Below are 19,854 nucleotides of genomic sequence, written 5' to 3'. Positions count from 1 at the left end.
ACATGCATCTTTCGTTACTATGACAACGGCTATGTGGTGAGTTAGAAGCCCAGCTGGTAACTAAACAGCAACAATCAAGCCAACAGTGAAACAAAAATGCTAGCTAGTTAAGGTTAGTAAACCACATTAAGTTATCTTACTTGTAAGTTGACACAATAAGATTATAAGTGTAACTGTAGCTACCTAGCTAATTTAGACCAGAAATAGGTTGACCATTTACAATTGCCTGTTTGGGCTGATGTTGCATGCAAAAACGTTCGGCAAACTATATTTAGCGATTGTAGCTAGCTAGTGATTCCCACCCACTAAGTTATATGTGACTCGTTTTAAATTACTAACGTTAGCTAATCACACCGCCTGTAACGTTGATAGAAAACACTGAAGTAGATTTAGCTGGGGAACTTATACTGCACAAAGGGAAATGGTAATGATTCACATCTTGCCAGTACTTGGATACCGCAAACAAATGCTAGCTAGCTAACTAGCTTAAGGAACTCACTCGGCAGTCTCAGCTCCCGAATCCACGTTTTCATCAACGGTTCCGTTGAATAGAATCGATCTTCGTAGCATTGTCCGATAATGCCACCGGACTTCAATCGAGTCCTATGGAGAGATGCACATGTTTTGTAGTGGCCCTAACTTCTAGACTGATGACAAGAATTGGCACCGTTCAGTCAGCCCGTTAGCAAAGTCTTTTTTTTTTACGAGCATCGTTCTAGCTGGGACACTGACGTCATCTGCTGTACTGGTACCTTTAGACATAGCTATTTTATACAGGGAGTAGAATGTCATTTAGGAAGTCTGTAAAAAAAAAAGGATGAATAGAAAAGTCGTGTCTACTCACCAGCACATGAATAAATACGTGCAGAGTTGACCAGAATAAATGAAAAATGGGAGAAAGGGCTTAGTCTACTCTAAATGAGGAAAATAATATGCAGAATAGCGCCAGATGGCAGTCGTCTCACCGTCACGTATGAGCAGACAAAGGATAGTCCAGACGGGTTAACTAGACTTTGAGGGGCAAAGGAGGTAATACCACTTCCGTAATGTAAATGAGAATGGAATCCTAAGAAAATTAGGCCATCATCTGTCACATTTCTGTTAAAGAGCATTAACAACCCTGGCACCTATGCCCCATTTTAGACCTTGTTACATTGCCAAATGCTTGATGTGTTCTAGCTTGTGATTTGTTTGTAGACATAGGAAATATAATGATTCTAGTTCTGTGGTAGCCATTCTGGAACATTGGAGACTATAATTGGCATCGTCTGTTGGCCACAAAGGTCTCATTAATAAATTATTTTTCTAATAATCAACATTAACTTGTCATAGCAGCTGTCTGTATTATTTGTGAGATGCACATTTATCCCATGTCATGTTGCCTCAACCAAATTAATAGCACACTGAGAAATTAACATCCACTTGAGGGGATTCAGTAAGAAACATTGCAGTTCTAAAGCAAGTGCAGACTCAAAGTTGGCTGAAAGCAATACAAATGGTTATGTTGAATTCCTCTTCATGGCTGTGTAACAGTTTGACTGTGGTTCCCATTATGCATTAGGCTTAAATTATGGTCAGAAGAGCAGATATTTCACAGTAAAGACAATTTTAGTGTGGCTTTCTCTGCTCTCAGAGAGGAATACACTAGGCAGTTGTGAAACAGGTAGGAGGCAAAATTCCCTTCGTTGTACAATTTATTTTTCTACACTTAATATGATGAAAACTAGGCCCTGTACAGTCCACTTTAGTGAGTACAATTATTTACAATTTATACACATTAAAACATGGTGATAAATTGGTTCCAATTGAAATGCAATAAGAAAAAAATGAACTTCCCTTTGTGATCTGCATTGGGAAGAACCTACAATTCCAAGGAGAGAAATATTTCTGGGCTGACGATCCAATTTTACAATAGGCCCCATTGAAAAAGAAAAAAACATACACCTTGTATAGAGCACTCCATAAGATAAAGCATGCTATCAAGCAACTGCTACTGTTCTCTGCAAACCAGCAACAACATCCATGTCCTCTTCTCTTTGATTAAAGTCCTAGAGGGGAAAAAAAGGCCAATAGTGTCTGACAACCTGTACAACCAGCATGGTGCCTCGAAAAAACACAAACACATTTACATCAACATTTAAAACGGGAGAAATATCAAATATTTTCTTGGTCTTTGTGTAGCCAACCCACAGTCGCTTGGTATATGTTTTGTTTATGCTAGTTTTCTTTTCCTTTGTTTATTGGGCAGTACTTTTCCTTTGTTTATAAATGCAGTACATTTGATGCATTTCCCACTCTCCGCCCAAATTCTCCCCAAGGCCACATAAGGAACATGAAACTGTAACAAAACTATATCCAATCCCTCCATTTAGCTAAAATATATTTTAAAAACCTTGTCTTTTTTTCCAATGAAAGAAAGGTAAGCTTCCCAGTATCAGACAAACTTCCAAGTTTCCAAGTCATACACATAACACAAGACCCCCCCCCCCCCCCCCCAAAAAAAGTATTGTTTATTTTTGTGTCAAGTTTGATTGAATTCACGCCCTTATGCTACATAAGTGTACACTTTGCGATCCTCCGGTGTCCGTGCCAAATATTCCCGCTCAATGAGTCCTTCAATGCGCTTCTTGATGACTACAGGACTGGGGAGGAATCGCGATCGCAATTGCTGGGTGACCTGGAGAGATGGTACAAACATAGACACAATCAGAACCGGATCTTACATCTAATTACTGAGAGGTATAGACAGAAGTACCCCGAAACACCTCAATGTTCATACACTGTATTCCACTGACCTCTGCTACCAACACGTTATGCTGCATCTTCTTTCTAGACTTCATGATGCGGACGATGGCCGCCTCGATCTCGTGCTTCCTATCATCGTCCACTTTCTGCCGCGTCTCCTTCCTCTCCGGGTCAGTCTCTCCTTGCTTAGCGGCGACTAGCGACCAACACAAGGAAACCAGTTTCAGCCAGGCACCTCATCTAACAGCTACACGCACAGGACTATATCATTGGGCTCCCAAGTGGCGCAGCGGTCTAAGGCACTGCATCTAAGTACAAGAGGCATCACTACAGTCCCTGATTCGTATCCAGGCTGTATCACATCCGGACGTGATTGGGAGTCCCATAGGGCGGCACCCAATTGGCACAGCGTCATCCGGGTTAGGCCGACATTGTAAATAAGACTTTGTTCTTAACCGACTTGCTTAGTTAAATAAAAATAAATTCACGCTACACAGGTAAATCTTTGGCTGGACTATCCAGACGAGTGGAGATCAGTTGTGTTTTCACTAAAACTATCTGAGGTAGAATCAGAGAAATAGAATCTCATTATAATTCTGTGGTTAGAATGACCCTAGAAGGTTGGTATGCATACAGTTCAACGCCATGCTTCAGAAACCAATGTTGAAACAAAATAAATCCTGGTTGTTTTTGTGCCATTTTGGTTTTGCATGCCATAGATCAGTGGTTCTTAACCTTGTTGGAGGTACTGAACCCCACCAGTTTCATATGCGCATTCACCGAACCCTTAATTGGAAAAAAATGTGATTTTTTTCAAATTCAAAACATAGGTATATATTTTACTGGTGCACAAAATGAACTGTGCGTCAACATCACTGTGTTCAAAGAACAAAATCATCAAAACATGATTTTCACACAAAAACAAAAACATACTGCAAATCAGTGTGACTTCTGCTGTTGCCTTTCGGAGACCAGTTCAGAAATGCGCGGCTTCACCTTGGCAAGTGCCACTCTCATGTCATTTTCGCAACAAAGTCTGTTCCTTTTCTTCATTTTTATGTCCAGTATCCTCGAAAAGGATTGCTCACAAAGATATGTTGTAAAAAACGGTATGAAAATCTCGAGAGCTTTCTTAGCAATAACAGGGTACGTTACCATTTGTTGACGCCAAAATGATGAAAGCGTTGTTGTTCTGAAGAGTTGCTGTTGATCCTGGCTCTGCTGAATTTCAATGATTTCATCGAGGTATTCATCATTGACATCTGTTGTCTCAACACTAAACGTGAACGGCTGTCTCACCCATGCTGGATATGACTCTCTTGTAGGGAAGTATCCGTCGAGAGACTTTGCAAGCTCATCTAAGTGCGTGGCAATTGCTTGCTTCAGTTTCGCGGGTGCAGAAATGTCTCCGATTCCAGATACATCTTCGATCTTACTTACACAGTCGTCCAGCAGGGAAAAGTTTGCGAAGTTATCATTCTCTGTTCGTCGTTTCCATAACGGTAGCTTTTTTTGAAAAGCCTTCAGGTTTTCCTCCGCTTCGATGATGTTGACTCCACCGCCCTGCATCTTTGGATTGAGATGATTGAGAGCTGCGAAGATATCAGCCACGTACGCTAAAATGAGAATGAACTCAGAATTTTTGTAGCAATCTGCATGACAATGTTGGTGCTCTTGCAAAAACAGGGCTAATTCCACACGCACGGCAAAAACACGATTCAGCACCTGTCCCCGGGATAACCACCAGCAACAAACCGTTCCTCACAGCATCGTACGAAGTTGCTTACCTGATCGCAAAGCAGGGCAAACAACACACCATTGGTGAAAGGATCGGTTTGTTGCTGGGTACAAAGCCGAGAACAGGCAGAGTAGCCTTTTCATCGAATCTGGCTCTCTTCATCTTGAATTCAGCGAGCGTTTGTTCTTGTATTTCCCATCTCCATGCAGCTTAAGGAAGTGTTCTTAGTTTTGCAGGTGCTAGACTAGAATTACTCAACTTGGCATTGCAAATCATCCGCAAGCGGGGCGTGTCATCACGATTCATATGCGTCGGATGTGTGTCTTGACCTCCGCCGAACCCCTGAGACTGACTCACCGAACCCCTGGGGTTCGATCGAACCCAGGTTAAGAACTACTGCCATAGATCTTTAAATCTGTGTTCTACAAGACCGGTCTGTATGGCTAACTGGGTTTGTCTACCTGTCTGGATCTTGACGCGGTGCAGCTTGGAGGTGAACTGGTCGTTGACGGTGAACACATGACCGTTCTCGATCTCCTTGGACTTGGGCTCCTTGGTGAGGACCCGCTGGGTGGGCTTCCCGCAGGCCAGCGACTGCAGCGCTCGCACTAGCTCCCTCTCTGGGATGTCTGTCTCCTGCTGGATCTCCTACACAGCAGAGAGTGAGAGATGGGGACAAAGAGGAGAGATGGAGATGAGGCAGAGGGATCCTTTGATCCATGACTGCACTATGCTGAAACCAAATAATAACTGATTTTTTTAGAGAAACAAGAGTGTCTAACTTTTTCAGTTCAATATAACTTTATTCATTCCCTCAGGGAAAGACATTGCTAGACCACAAACTTGAACATCCTGCACATATAATAAAGATATCACTTTGCCCAAATACATCCCTCCTTACAAACTTGACTTTATTCTGTGATGTGCTACGCATTCAATTAGCAGCTGTACCTCAAACATGGACTTCTCCCGGTTGTTGAAGATCATGAGTATTGTCATCTGGAAGGTGGACACCTGCAGTATGTGCTTCCTGGTGTTGGAGCCTGTTACTTGGGCACCGCCCACCCCCACCTCCAAGCCGTCCTCCTGGGAGGAGAGGAGAGGTCACAACCGGCCGGCCGCCTTCAGGTAACTCAGTCACACAGGAGTAATCAATGTAGCCTCTGTTCAATCACTGACTATGTCATGCTTATATAAACACATACAGTTGAAGTCGGAAGTTTACATACATACATACATACATACATACATACATACATACATACATACATACATACATACATGCATCTCCTTCCTGAGTGGTATGATGGCTCTGTGGGCCCATGGGGTTTATACTTGCGTACTATTGTTTGTACAGATGAACGTGGTACCTTCAGGAGTTTGGAAATTGTTCCCAAGCATGAACCAGACTTGTCGAGGTCTACAATTTTTGTTCTGAGGTCTTGGCTGATTTCTTTTGATTTTCCCATGATGTCAAGCAAAGAGGCACTGAGTTTGAAGGTAGGCCTTGAAATACATCCACAGGTACACCTCCAATTGACTCAAATGATGTGAATTAGCCTATCAGAAGCTTCTAAAGCCATGACATCATTTTCTGGAATTTTCTTAGTGTATGTAAACTTTTGACCCACTGGAATTGTGATACAGTGAATTATAAGTGAGATAATCTGTCTGTAAACAATTGTTGGAAAAATTACTTGTGTCATGCACAAAGTAGATGTCCTAACCAACTTGCCAAAACTATAGTTTGTTAAACAAGAAATGTGTGGAGTGGTTGAATAACTAGTTTTAATGACTCCAACCTAAGTGGATGTAAACTTCTGACTTCAACTGTAGCCCCCCCACACATCAATGTTCATGCCATATTCAAAGACAAGTACAGCCTTCATACACCTGCTGTTATCAAGGCCTGATGTTGACATTAGTGGTGTGTGTGTGTGCGTGCATCAGTCTGTATACCTGCCAGCCAGTCAAAGGCTGTCCCCTGCATACCTTTTTGATTGGCCCGTAGAAGGTGGCATTGAGGTCTGCAGAGCCCATGTGATGCTGCAATGTAAGCTGCCTGCCGCTGTGTTTTGCCAGATAAAATCTATGGCCACAAAATCAGAAGACAGTCACACACTACAGCATTAAAGACAAACACAGACAAAGGACAGCACCCCGCTTCCACAACCTGCAGCAGAGAATTACATGGCCTCTGCTATGCAAAGTAAATGAGATACAGTGAAGGACAGAGGAGATAGACAAACCTTCTAAAGACTTCAAATGCATGTCGAGGAGAAGGGGGGATATTACATTTGGGCGTGGCGGACTGCGTTGGCCAGTAACCTGTCGTCAAAACCCTCACTGTGAGATCGACTCCACCCAACGACACCTGGGGATGGAAGTTAGATCTACGTCTTTCACTGAGGTTTCCAATTGTCAGAATGACCATCAAAAGCTCCATAAGATATGCTCTTCGCTTTGAGAGAGCTAGGTTAAATAGAGAGCAATAGTAATGGCTTCTTTGGACAAAGCCTATGGGAAAATGAATGGAGTTTTTGATAAATGCCAAAAATATGGTCTGTGGTAAAGACCGGCTTAGGTGATCTTATATGTTTTGTCCCAAAACCCTATTCTTTCCCCATAGGAATGGCTGAACGAACCAGAGGTAACTAGTTTCTATTTTTTTAGGACTACAAGCTGGCGAGCTCTATGTTCCCCAGAACCAACACTGGACTGGTTCTGTGAGTGGGTGTCTCACCGCCGTTGACTGTAGATGTTGGCGGAACTCGTCCATGGTTGTGTTTGAGATGCTCATGTCTCGGAACATGCCTTCTAGTTTGGAGGTGAACTGGCAACCACACTCCGTCTGGCCAGGGGAACCAGAGAAAGAGGAAGAGAAAGAGATATACGGGATGATACAGATCTATTAAACAACACTTCACTCGCATTATCGTTTCTGTCACACTGACTCTTCACTCAGCTGAGCTGTAGTTCAACATACAGTTTGTACAGTTCAAAAGGTGTAAAGTACTTAAGTAGTACTTGAAAGTATGTTTAACTTAAGTCTTTTTGGGGATATCTGTACTTCACTATTTCTATTTTTGACAACTTTTAATTTTACTTCACTACATTCCTAAAATAAATAATGTACTTTTCACTCCATACATTTTCCCTGAACCCCAAAAGTACTTTGTACATTTCAAATGCTTAGCAGCACAGAAAAATTGTGCAATTCACGCACTTATCAAGAGACCATCCCTGGTCATCCCTACTGCCTCTGACCTGGCGGACTCACGAAACACAAATGCTTTATTTATGAATGATGTCCGAGTGTGCCCCTGGCTATCCGTAAATTTAAAAAACCAAGAAAATGGTGACGTCTGGTTTGCTTAATCTAAGGAATTCTAAATTATTTGTACTTCTACTTTTGATACTTAAGTATATTTAAAGCCAAATACTTTTACTCAAGTAGTATTTTACTGAGTGACATACTTTTACTTTAGTTATTTTCTATTAAGGTATGTTTACTTTTACTCAAGTATAACAATTGGGTACTTTTTCCACCACTGGTGCAGTTCAAGTTAAAAATGTATTGCATTGTGTAAAGTACCAGAACTGGGATCAAAATACAATTTAATAATAATTTAAAATATTTTAGCTTTGCAATTGAACCAAATCAAAAATAACCAAAAGTGCAAACCCCGCCCACATGGCACCCCAAGCAGGCTAACGCAAATACTCAAAGTATTTGACCATAGGTCTGGCATATGCTTATATTGCAAATCTTAAGGTTGCACTTATTAGGTATTGAAGGTGCTACAACACAATGCATTCGGAAAGTATTCAGACCCCTCGACTTTTTCCACATTTTGTTACGTTAAAGCCTTATTCTAAAATGGATTTTCTCATCAACCTACACACAATACCTCATAATGATAAGGTGAAAACAGGTTTTTAGAAATTGTTGCAAATGTATTAATTCTAAGAAAACAGATACCTTATTTCCATAAGTATTCAGACCCTTTGCAATGAGACTTGAAATTGAGCTCAGGTGCATCCTGTTTCCATTGATCCTCCTTGAGATGTTTCTACAACTTGATTGGAGACCACCTGTAGTAAATTCAATTGATTGGACATGATTTCGAAAGACACCCACCTGTCTATATAAGGTCTCATAGTTGACAGTGCACGTCAGAGCAAAAACCAAGCCACGAGGTCGAAGGAATTGTCCGTAGAGCTACGAAACAGGATTGTGTCGAGGCACAGATCTGGGGAAGTTTACCAAAAAAATGCATTGAAGGTTCCCAAGAACACAGTGGCCTCCATCATTCTTAAAATGGAAGAAGTTTGGAACCACCAAGACTCTTCCTAGAGCTGGCCGCCAGGCAAAGGTGGAGGTGTTGCTAACATTTACGATAGCAAAAAAAAAATGACGTTTTCGTCTTTTGAGCTTCTAGTCATGAAATCTATGCAGCCGACTCAATCACATTTTATAGCTACTGTTTACAGGCCTCCTGGGCCATATACAGCGTTTCTCACTGAGTTCCCCGAATTCCTATCGGACCTTGTAGTCATAGCAGATAATATTCTAATCTTTGGTGACTAATATTCACATGGAAAAGTCCACAGACCCACTCCAAAAGGCTTTCGGAGCCATCATCGACTCAGTGGGTTTTGTCCAACATGTCTCTGGACCCACTCACTGTCACAGTCATACGCTGGACCTAGTTTTGTCCCATGGAATAAATGTTGTGGATCTTAATGTTTTTCCTCATAATCCTGGACTATCGGACCACCATTGTATTATGTTTGCAATTGCAACAAATAATCTGCTCAGACCCCAACCAAGGAACATCAAAAGTCGTGCTATAATTTCACAGACAACACAAAGATTCCTTGATGTCCTTCCAGATTCCCTCTGTCTACCCAAGGACGCCAGAGGACAAAAATCAGTTAACCACCTAACTGAGGATCTCAATTTAACCTTGCGCAATACCCTAGATGCAGTTGCACCCCTAAAAACTAAAAACATTTGTCATAAGAAACTAGCTCCCTGGTATACAGAAAATACCCAAGCTCTGAAGCAAGCTTCCAGAAAATTGGAACGGAAATGGCGCCACACCAAACTGGAAGTCTTCCGACTAGCTTGGAAAGACGGTACCGTGCAGTACCGAAGAGCCCTTACTGCTGCTCGATCATCCTATTTTTCTAATTTAATTGAGGAAAATAAGAACAATCCGAAATTCCTTTTTGATACTGTCGCAAAGCTAACTAAAAAGCAGCATTCCCCAAGAGAGGATGACTTTCACTTTAGCCGTGATAAATTCATGAACTTCTTTGAGGAAAAGATTATGATTATTAGAAAGCAAATTACGGACTCCTCTTTAAATCTGCGTATTCCTCCAAACCTCAGTTGTCCTGAGTCTGCACAACTCTGCCAGGACCTAGGATCAAGAGAGATGCTCAAGTGTTTTAGTACTATATCTCTTGACACAATGATGAAAATAATCATGGCCTCTAAACCTTCAGGCTGCATACTGGACCCTATTCCAACTAAACTACTGAAAGAGCTGCTTCCTGTGCTTGGCCCTCCTATGTTGAACATAATAAACGTCTCTCTATCCACCGGATGTGTACCAAACTCACTAAAAGTGGCAGTAATAAAGCCTCTCTTGAAAAAGCCAAACCTTGACCCAGAAAATATTTAAAAAACTACCGGCCTATATCGAATCTTCCATTCCTCTCAAAAATTTTAGAGAAGGCTGTTGCGCAGCAACTCACTGCATTCCTGAAGACAAACAATGTATACGAAATGCTTCAGTCTGGTTTTAGACCCCATCATAGCACTGAGACGGCACTTGTGAAGGTGGTAAATGACATTTTAATGGCATCGGACCGAGGCTCTGCATCTGTCCTCGTGCTCCTAGACCTTAGTGCTGCTTTTGATACCATCGATCACCACATTCTTTTGGAGAGATTGGAAACCCAAATTGGTCTACACGGACAAGTTCTGGCCTGGTTTAGATCTTATCTGTCGGAAAGATATCAGTTTGTCTCTGTGAATGGTTTGTCCTCTGACAAATCAACTGTAAATTTCGGTGTTCCTCAAGGTTCCGTTTTAGGACCACTATTGTTTTCACTATATATTTGACCTCTTGGGGATGTTATTCGAAAACATAATGTTAACTTTCACTGCTATGCGGATGACACACAGCTGTACATTTCAATGAAACATGGTGAAGCCCCAAAATTGCCCTCGCTAGAAGCATGTGTTTCAGACATAAGGAAGTGGATGGCTGCAAACTTTCTACTATTAAACTCAGACAAAACAGAGATGCTTGTTCTAGGTCCCAAGAAACAAAGAGATCTTCTGTTGAATCAGACAATTAATCTTAATGGTTGTACAGTCGTCTCAAATAAAACTGTGAAGGACCTCGGCGTTACTCTGGACCCTGATCTCTCTTTTGAAGAACATATCAAGACCATTTCGAGGACAGCTTTTTTCCATCTACGTAACATTGCAAAAATCAGAAACTTTCTGTCCAAAAATGATGCAGAAAAATTCATCCATGCTTTTGTCACCTCTAGGTTAGACTACTGCAATGCTCAACTTTCCGGCTACCCGGATAAAGCACTTGTCTCAGGATGGTAAGTTGGTGGTTGAGGATATCCCTCTAGTGGTGTGGGGGCTGTGCTTTGGCAAAGTGGGTGGGGTTATATCCTTCCTGTTTGGCCCTGTCCGGGGGTGTCCTCGGATGGGGCCACAGTGTCTCCTGACCCCTCCTGTCTCAGCCTCCAGTATTTATGCTGCAGTAGTTTATGTGTCGGGGGCTAGGGTCAGTTTGTTATATCTGGAGTACTTCTCCTGTCCTATTCGGTGTCCTGTGTGAGTCTAAGTGTTCTCTAATTCTCTCCTTCTCGTTCTCTAATTCTCTCCTTCTCTCTTTCTTTCAGTCTCTCTCTCTCGGAGGACCTGAGCCCTAGGACCATGCCCCAGGACTACCTGACATGATGACTCCTTGCTGTCCCCAGTCCACCTGGCCATGCTGCTGCTCCAGTTTCAACTGACCTGAGCCCTAGGACCATGCCCCAGGACTACCTGACATGATGACTCCTTGCTGTCCCCAGTCCACCTGGCCATGCTGCTGCTCCAGTTTCAACTGTTGTGCCTTATTATTATTCGACCATGCTGGTCATTTATGAACATTTGAACATCTTGGCCATGTTCTGTTATAATCTCCACCCGGCACAGCCAGAAGAGGACTGGCCACCCCACATATGCTCTCTCTAATTCTCTCTTTCTTTCTCTCTCTCGGAGGACCTGAGCCCTAGGACCGTGCCCCAGGACTACCTGACATGATGACTCCTTGCTGTCCCCAGTCCACCTGACTGTGCTGCTGCTCCAGTTTCAACTGTTCTGCCTTATTATTATTCGACCATGCTGGTCATTTATGAACATTTGAACATCTTGTCCATGTTCTGTTATAATCTCCACCCGGCACAGCCAGAAGAGGACTGGCCACCCCACATAGCCTGGTTCCTCTCTAGGTTTCTTCCTAGGGTTTGGCCTTTCTAGGGAGTTTTTCCTAGCCACCGTGCTTCTACACCTGCATTGCTTGCTGTTTGGGGTTTTAGGCTGGGTTTCTGTACAGCACTTTGAGATATCAGCTGATGTACGAAGGGCTATATAAATAAATTTGATTTGATTTTGAGAAGGGCCTTGGTCAGGGAGGTGACCAAGAACCCAATGGTCACTGACAACCATCGCTGTAGTACTCCAGCAATCAGGCCTTTGTGGTAGAGTAGCCAGACAGAAGCCACTCCTCAGTAAAAGGCATATGACAGCCCGCTTGGAGTTGCCAAAAGGCATCTAAAGTACTCAGACCATGAGAAACAAGATTCTCTTGTCTGATGAAACCAAGATCGAACTCTTTGGCCTGAATGCCAAGCGTCATGTCTGGAGGAAACCTGGCACCATTCCTACGGTGAAGCATGGTGGAGTCAGGATCATGCTGTGGGGATATTTTCAGCGGCAAGGACTTGGAGACTAGTCAGGATCGAGGGAAAGATAAACAGAGCAAAGTACAGAGAAAACCTTCACCAACCTCAGACTGGGGCAAAGGTTCACCTCTAACCAGACAACGACCCTAAGCACACAGCCAAGACAACGCAGGAGTGGCTTCGGGACAAGTCTCTGAATATCCTTGAGTGGCCCAGCCAGAGACAACATCTCTTCAGAGACCTGAAAATAGCTATCCAGGGACGCTCCCCATCCAACCTGACAGAGCTTGAGAGGATCTGCAGAGAAGAATGGGAGAAACTCTCCAAATACAGTTGTGCCAAGCTTGTAGCGTCATACCCAAGAAGACTCAAGGCTGTAATTGCTGCCAAAAGTGCTTCAACAAAGTACTGAGTAAAGGGTCTGGATGCTAATGTATATGTGATATTTCTGTTTTTTATTTGTAATAAATTTGAAAAAATTACTTCCATTCCTTTTAGAATAAGACTAAGGTCACAAGATGTGGAAAAAGTCAAGGGGTCTGAATACTTTCCGAATGCACTGTATATCTGAAACAAACAGTTGATGAATCTGTTAATGGATGGAAGATCTTAAGATTACAGCTCTTCCTCATCCTGTTTCCTCACCTTGAGTTTAGAGATCATGTTCTTCTCAGAGTCGTCCGAGACGCTCTTGTTGGTGAGCAGCCTCCTGGCCAGGTGCTGTTTGTAGTACCTCTCAAACACATCCTTCTCCTGCATGAACCTGAAGAGCACCATGGCCTTGTCCAGGATCGACTCCACCTCCTGCTCCGTCAACTACACACACACAGAACGAGAGGACAGCGAGTGTTACACGACCACACATACACACTATAAATGATTACATTTGAAACACTGATTTAATCAAATATATTGAACTCCTTATACAGTGAGCTCCAAAAGTAAAGGGACAGTGACCCGTGTGTGGTTGTTTTGGCTCTGTACTCCAACACTTTGAATTTGAAATGATACAATGACTTAAAGTGGAGTCCATCAGCTTTAATTTGAGGTAATTTTCATCCATATCAGGTGAACCGTTTTAAGAAATTACATCACTTTTTGTGCACTTTAGGCGACCAAAAGTATTGGGACAAATTCACTTGTGTATTAAAGTAGTAAAAAGTGTAGTATTCGGTCCCATATTCATTGCATGCAATGACTACATCAAGCGTGTTACTCTACAAATGTGTTGGATGCATTTTCTGTTATATTTGGTTGTGTTTCAGGTTATTTTGTGCCCAATAGAAATTAATGGTAAATAATGTATTGTCATATTTGTGCGTATAACCTTCTCACTCATAATTATTCACAATTCATTCCAGATTAACTGTAATCATGGTAGCATCCAAATTAATGTAGAAGTGTTTAGAAATATATTATATTCTTATTTACAATAAAAGTGACTCCAAAATGACACAATACATTATTTATACCATTCATTTCTACTGGGCACAAAATAATCAGAAACACAACCAAATATGTTACAATCAAATGGCACCTATCCTTATATTGGGCCCTGGTGAAAAGTAGGGCACTATGTAGTGAATATGGTGCCATCGGGCTCTGGTTAAAAGTAGAGCACTGTATAGAGAATATGGTGTCATTAGGGAGGCAGCCTGTGTGCCCTGAGGAGAGGAACGTTCCTCCCCATTACATCAGAAAACGACTCACTCCTTTTACGCCTTTCTTCAGCTTGTCGTCGATGAACAAGGAGAGGTACTCGGGGGAGCGCGAGTTGAGGTTGAGGAAGTATTCAAAGTCCCCTGCGATGGTCTGCTTGAAGAGCCGGTCGTTGTTGAACGACTCTAGAAGGAAGCGGTCGAAACGAGACTTCAGATCCAACAGACCCTGCAGAGAACAAAAACCAGAGGAAGGAAGAACACATGACATTATTGGAAAGCAATGGCACTTACTACATGCTCGTGTATCTGCCATCTAGTGGCAATATGGAGTATAACAACAGAAATTGCATCCCTACAGTGGATTTAAAAGCATTGAATCGGTATAAGCATTCACTGGAGTTTCCCCTATTGTTAAATCCATGACCAGGGAGTGTGGAAATGCACACTTTGGGAGAATGGGAAGGAATGGGAATGTAGCCAGAGATAATTTTTGTGTGGACCCCCTGCCAATGATGTCACTTCCGGTGTAAATTACCTGGATGTAATCCACAGGGTTTTTGCCCTCGCCCTCCTCTGACACCAGCGCCTTGCCCTGCTCGCGGAGGTAGGAGCTCATGCACTCACACATGGTCTTCAGTCCGTTTGGCACTCTGCTAAAGAGCTTATACATACACGCCAGGTCTGTGTTCACGCATGCACGCACGCACACGGGCACATACATCAGTACAAACACATTAGTATCCAAAGACCACCCACCAATATCTTTCACCATAAATATAGAATTGGTGGTGCCAAGTATGCACACGATAACAACACATATTCACACAATGTACATTACTCAATTATTCTGCTCTGCAAAAGACCTCAAGAGGTATGCAAATGTCTGACACTAACATCGGGGTGAAATATCCCTTTCATGAAAAAATAAAAAGTCTGGTGTCCCAAATGGCACCCTATGCCCTATATAGTGCACTACTTTTGACCAGAGCCCTATCGGCCCTGTCAAAGGTATTTCACTGCATAGGAAATAAGGTGCCATTTGGGATGCAAAGTATAGCTGGGACTGGAGTAGTACTAGTGTGGCAAACTGACCCTCTGTCTTTCCGTTCTTGAGCATGTGGACGAGGCCCGAGTTCTCCATTTCCACGATGGTCTTCATGTGCTTGGAGATGAGCTCCCGCTCCACCACCTTCACAATGGGCTCTTCTGTCGTCTTGTCTAGGCAGTGCAGCACGCGCTCGATCTCCTCGTTTATCCGCGCCTCCACTTTCTTTATGTACACGCTTGCGCTGTTCTCCGCCAAAAACTTTTGACTTTCCATCTGGGAGGGCAAACAAACACGGAGTTAGGAGCGCCTTGGGTGACAGAGGGCATACACATGATGTACATAATATGATAATAGTAGGCAAACAACAAATATCAATGCAAGTCAGCGTGCATGACATATAGCATTGATGCGAATGAAATGTATGAATAGATGTGGTGGGGAGGGGATTCTTACAAACCTGGAAGAACTCTGCAGACATTTCTAAAAACGGGGCCTCAAAGTCCTCTTCGTAAACCGACCTCCCTTCGAGGCCTAAGATCATTAACATCTGGCACGCATTTCTGATCGCCCCCCTGAGAGAGAGCGAGAGAGACAGAGAGACAGACAGGGTCAGGTTAACTTGACAACTGTGGGAAGCATTGGGGTCAACATGAGCCAGCATCTATCTCTGTGGAACACTTTCAACACCTTGAAGAGTCCATGCCCCGATGAATTGAGGCTGTTCTGAGAGAAATGGGGGGTGCAACTCCTAATGTTTTGTACGCTCAGTGTATAGGATATCATTTAGGTCTGGGTCAGCTCAAAGACTATCAGATACTTTTTAAATTCAACAAAGAGCACAATGAAATAATCATGAATTACGGTTGTGGTTTTCTTCATCGGGAAAAACACTGCTTCCTTCAGCTCAGAAACTGTGGCTCTGTTTGAATTCCTTCAAAGTGCATCCTTCCCTCCTCCCTTCAAACAGTCGATGCTTAGACATGACTGGACAGATGAACACAAGCTTTCCGCCGCATGGCTTCCAGTCATTTCCAGTGATTACACTTGTCAAGTCATTTCAGTGATCCCTTCAACGAAGCTAGGAGTTTGTACACTTTTAAAGAAGTCGAACGGGGCCTGTGTATAGACGGGTCATATTATTATACCTGTCCACCACTTCGCCCTTCCTCTCTCGTGCGATCATGTCCAGGAGGGTCTGTCGGAGGTGGTCTCGGATGCAGCCGTAGCGCACCACCTGGTCTCTGAAGATGATCAGGCCCAGGTTATAGACGTTCTCCACATTGTTCTGCTGCACATACACCCGGTCCTGGGAAACAAGAGAAAGAGAGGGTGAAGCTTTGTCATTCAAGGCCGATCTTGGGCAAGTTTTGCATTTCCCCCACTAATGGTTATGTTTAGGATTAGTGGATGGGAAGCTGATCTCAGATCTGTACCTCACCCCGGAGCGCGTTTGAGACCTGCAGCCAGGAAGCAATGCATTACCAGTCCAAGGGAGGGTTACGAGATGACACTGTATTGAGAAATACAGTCAAATCCTAATAACTAAGAAGTGTGCACGTCTGATAAGCACAAATTGTGCATGTCAGCAGTTACGTTTTCTAAAAGTGTTATGATGCAAAACACAATGATGCAAAATGGAGCATCACTTTTAGATTTTGCTGTATCTTGAAAACATATCTGCTGACTGGAACAACATGAATGAACAAAATACTAAAAACATGTTTGTTTTTTGTAAAACATCCCTGGTTTACAACTGCACCTTGTAGCTGTCAGAGCCATGTATTTAGAGAGTTTGGACATTGAGGTTTCTGCATAATGATGCATTTACATGACCCTACAATACTATGGCAGCCATGTTAGCACCCCGTTAATTTAAAATAGGGAAAATAATAATGCTATGTATGTCTAGAATTAAAACATAACTCTCTAAATACATGGCTCTGGTAGCTGGTGGTGCCACTCACCATGTACATGAGGATGTCTCTGATCATGACCATGGCTGTCTGGTGGTCGTTCCAGGCTTGGTTTAGTGTTTGGAGGAAGTTGTTGTTTAGTGAGTTGAGGACATCTTCCCGTACCTATGGGGAAGCAGTAGCACATTCAGGCAGAGAGGCATTTGTTTGAAACTACAACACCACACTGATGACTTGGCACACTGAGCCCATCTCGCTTTCTCTGCATGACACACTCTCTGTCCGTGAGTCTCTCCCTCCACAAGCTCCTCTCTCTGAGTTTCCTCTCTCTGTATGGGACTCTAAAGAACACTGTGCTCATCAACTTCAGGCAGAGAAACAATCAAACAACAACAATTTAGTGAAACAGTTCCCAGCATACTATCTCAATGGAAAGTGAACCCCTCTCAGCTCACTATAATCACCTACTGATGAATCTGTTGTACTTACATAGTGCATTCGGAAAGTATTCAGACCCCTTGACATTTTCCACATTTTGTTATGTTACAGCCTTATTCTAAAATGGATTAAATACAAAACAATCCTCAGCAATCTACACACAATAACCCATAGTGACAAAGCGATAACAGGTGTAGAATTTTCTTGCAAATGTATTATAAATAAAAAACAATTTATTCACGTAAGTATTCAGACACTTTGCTAAGAGTCTCGAAATTAAGCTCAGGTGCATCCTGTTTCCATTGATTGTCCTTGACATGTTTCTACAACTTTATTGGAGTCCACATGTGCTAAATTCAATTGATTGGACATGATTTGGAAAGGCACACACTTGTCTATATAAAGGTACCACAGTTGACAGTGCATGTCAGAGCAAAAACCAAGCCACGAGGTCGAAGGAATTGTTCGTAGAGCTACGAGACAGGATTGTGTCGAGGCACATATCTGGGGAAGGCTATGAAAAAAATGGACGTGGCATTGAATGTCCCCAAGAACACAGTCGCCTCCATCATGCTTAAATGGAAGAAGTTTGGAATATCTGAAAACTTAAATGGCCATTTCATTCCTATTACATTTTAGTAGATGCTCTTATCCAGAGCAACTTACAGTAAGTAGTGAGTGCATACATTTTCATACTGGTCCCCCGTGGGAATCGAACCCACAGCCCTAGCATTGCAAGTGCCATGCTCTACCAACTGAGCCACATCATCACAAACCACTTGATGTCTCAATTAGAGGTCAGGCGATTAATTAGGGCCGATTTCAAGTTTTCATAATTGGTAATAGGCCTTTTTGGACGCCGGTTACATAGCAATCCACGAGGAAACTGCGCGGCAGGTTGACCTCCTGTTACCCGAGTGCAGCATCAAAAGGACCTTGTGGCTGCAAGGAGCCAAGGTAAGTTGCTTGCTAGTATTAAACTTAGCTTTTAAAAAAACAATCAATCTTCACATAATCACTAGTTGACTACACATGGTTGATGATATTACTAGGTTAACTAGCTTGTCCTGCGTTGCATATAATCAATATAGTGGCTGTTAATTTATCATCGAATCACAGCCTACTTCGCCAAACGGCTGATGATTTAACAAAAGCGCATTTGCGAAAAAAGCACAATCGTTGCACGAATGTACCTAACCATAAACATCCATGCCTTTCTTAAAATCAATACACAGAAGTATATATTTTTTAAACCTGCATATTTAGTTAAAAGAAATTCATGTTAGCGGGCAATATTAACTAGGGAAATTGTGTCACTTATCTTGCGTTCAGTGCAAGCAGAGTATTAAACTTATTCAACAGTTTGGGCAGCCTGGCTCGTTGCGAATTAATTTGCCATAATTTTACATAATTATGACATAACATTAAAGATTGTGCAATGTAACAGCAAAATTTAGACTTTGGGTTGTCACCCGTCCGAAAGAATATGGAATGGTTCCGTATTTCACTGAAAGAATAAACGTTTTGTTTTCGAAATGATAGTTTCCGGATTTGACCATATTAATGACCAAAGGCTCGTAATTTCTGTGTTTATTATATTATAATTAAGTCTATGATTTGATAGAGCAGTCTGACTGAGCGGTGATAGGCAGGAGCAGGCTCGTAAGCATTCATTCAAACAGCACTTTACTGCGTTTGCCAGCAGCTCTTAGCAATGCTTGACTCACAGCGCTGTTGATGACTTCAAGCCTATCAACTCCCGAGATTAAGCTGGCAATACTAAAGTGCCTATAAGAACATCCAATAGTCAAAGGTATATGAAATACAAATGGTATACAGAGAAATAGTCGACATGTCAGAATTCCTATAATAACTACAACCTAAAACTTCTTAACTGGGAATATTTAACCACCAGCTTTCATATGTTCTCATGTTCTGAGCAAGGACCTTAAATGTTAGCTTAGCTTTTTGGACCTGAATGCCAAAACATTCAAGGAGGGGACGGTATTGAAAATCATACCGTCTGTATTTCAAAATACCACCGGTAAATGGTATATCGCCCAAGACCAATGGTGTAAATTGCAGTGGTCTGAAATAATTAATAGAATGGACCTATCCTATTGCGATGATTGAAATGACACCCACCCTTTATTTAAGAGTACGATGTGTCTCAACTGATGGCAGGCACAACACAAAAACCTCAGATTATATGAAATAGGGTCTAAGCTACAACTTATGCAAATATGAGTTCATGGACTTTTTGATAATTGATAAGGCAAAAAAGGTTCAAAAAAGGAACATTTAAATAAAAAAAGGTCCTCAATA

At 42.4% G+C, this 19,854-nt stretch overlaps 2 protein-coding genes and 1 non-coding gene across 5 annotated transcripts in view; all 3 read right to left on the bottom strand.

The window, feature by feature from the left end:
- The window catches only part of LOC115141470 (protein FAM124B), a 29,705-nt gene extending 28,693 nt beyond the window's left edge, over positions 1-1,012 (bottom strand). Inside the window, exons 1-2 of one of the 2 annotated variants that reach the window (XM_029680359.2) lie at positions 845-1,012; positions 500-603 (exon numbers count right to left, since the gene is read on the bottom strand). In XM_029680359.2, coding sequence (XP_029536219.1) covers positions 500-570 — 71 coding nt within the window. In that variant the 5' untranslated portion in view covers positions 571-603; positions 845-1,012. Of the gene's footprint in view, positions 1-499; positions 717-844 lie in introns of those variants that run through there. The other variant, XM_029680361.2, reaches the window with a different exon arrangement.
- Positions 1,013-1,676: 664 nt separating this feature from the next.
- LOC115141469 (cullin-3-like) overlaps positions 1,677-19,854 on the bottom strand; it is a 30,339-nt gene continuing 12,161 nt past the window's right edge. Inside the window, exons 3-17 of one of the 2 annotated variants that reach the window (XM_029680357.2) lie at positions 17,143-17,256; positions 16,617-16,688; positions 16,324-16,484; positions 15,636-15,750; positions 15,223-15,451; positions 14,666-14,811; positions 14,180-14,356; positions 13,115-13,285; positions 7,227-7,334; positions 6,733-6,857; positions 6,476-6,572; positions 5,435-5,569; positions 4,945-5,131; positions 2,796-2,941; positions 1,677-2,677 (exon numbers count right to left, since the gene is read on the bottom strand). In XM_029680357.2, coding sequence (XP_029536217.1) covers positions 2,546-2,677; positions 2,796-2,941; positions 4,945-5,131; positions 5,435-5,569; positions 6,476-6,572; positions 6,733-6,857; positions 7,227-7,334; positions 13,115-13,285; positions 14,180-14,356; positions 14,666-14,811; positions 15,223-15,451; positions 15,636-15,750; positions 16,324-16,484; positions 16,617-16,688; positions 17,143-17,256 — 2,115 coding nt within the window. In that variant the 3' untranslated portion in view covers positions 1,677-2,545. The remainder of the gene's footprint in view (positions 2,678-2,795; positions 2,942-4,944; positions 5,132-5,434; positions 5,570-6,475; positions 6,573-6,732; positions 6,858-7,226; positions 7,335-13,114; positions 13,286-14,179; positions 14,357-14,665; positions 14,812-15,222; positions 15,452-15,635; positions 15,751-16,323; positions 16,485-16,616; positions 16,689-17,142; positions 17,257-19,854) is intronic. The other variant, XM_029680358.2, reaches the window with a different exon arrangement.
- On the bottom strand, positions 18,226-18,296 carry trnaa-ugc (transfer RNA alanine (anticodon UGC)). Its single transcript has one exon. It is a non-coding gene; the product is annotated as a tRNA-Ala (tRNA).

Source organism: Oncorhynchus nerka, linkage group LG14, assembly GCF_034236695.1.
Source record: "Oncorhynchus nerka isolate Pitt River linkage group LG14, Oner_Uvic_2.0, whole genome shotgun sequence".
Taxonomy (NCBI): Eukaryota; Metazoa; Chordata; class Actinopteri; order Salmoniformes; family Salmonidae; genus Oncorhynchus; species Oncorhynchus nerka.
This window is presented reverse-complemented; position numbering and strand designations above follow the sequence as displayed.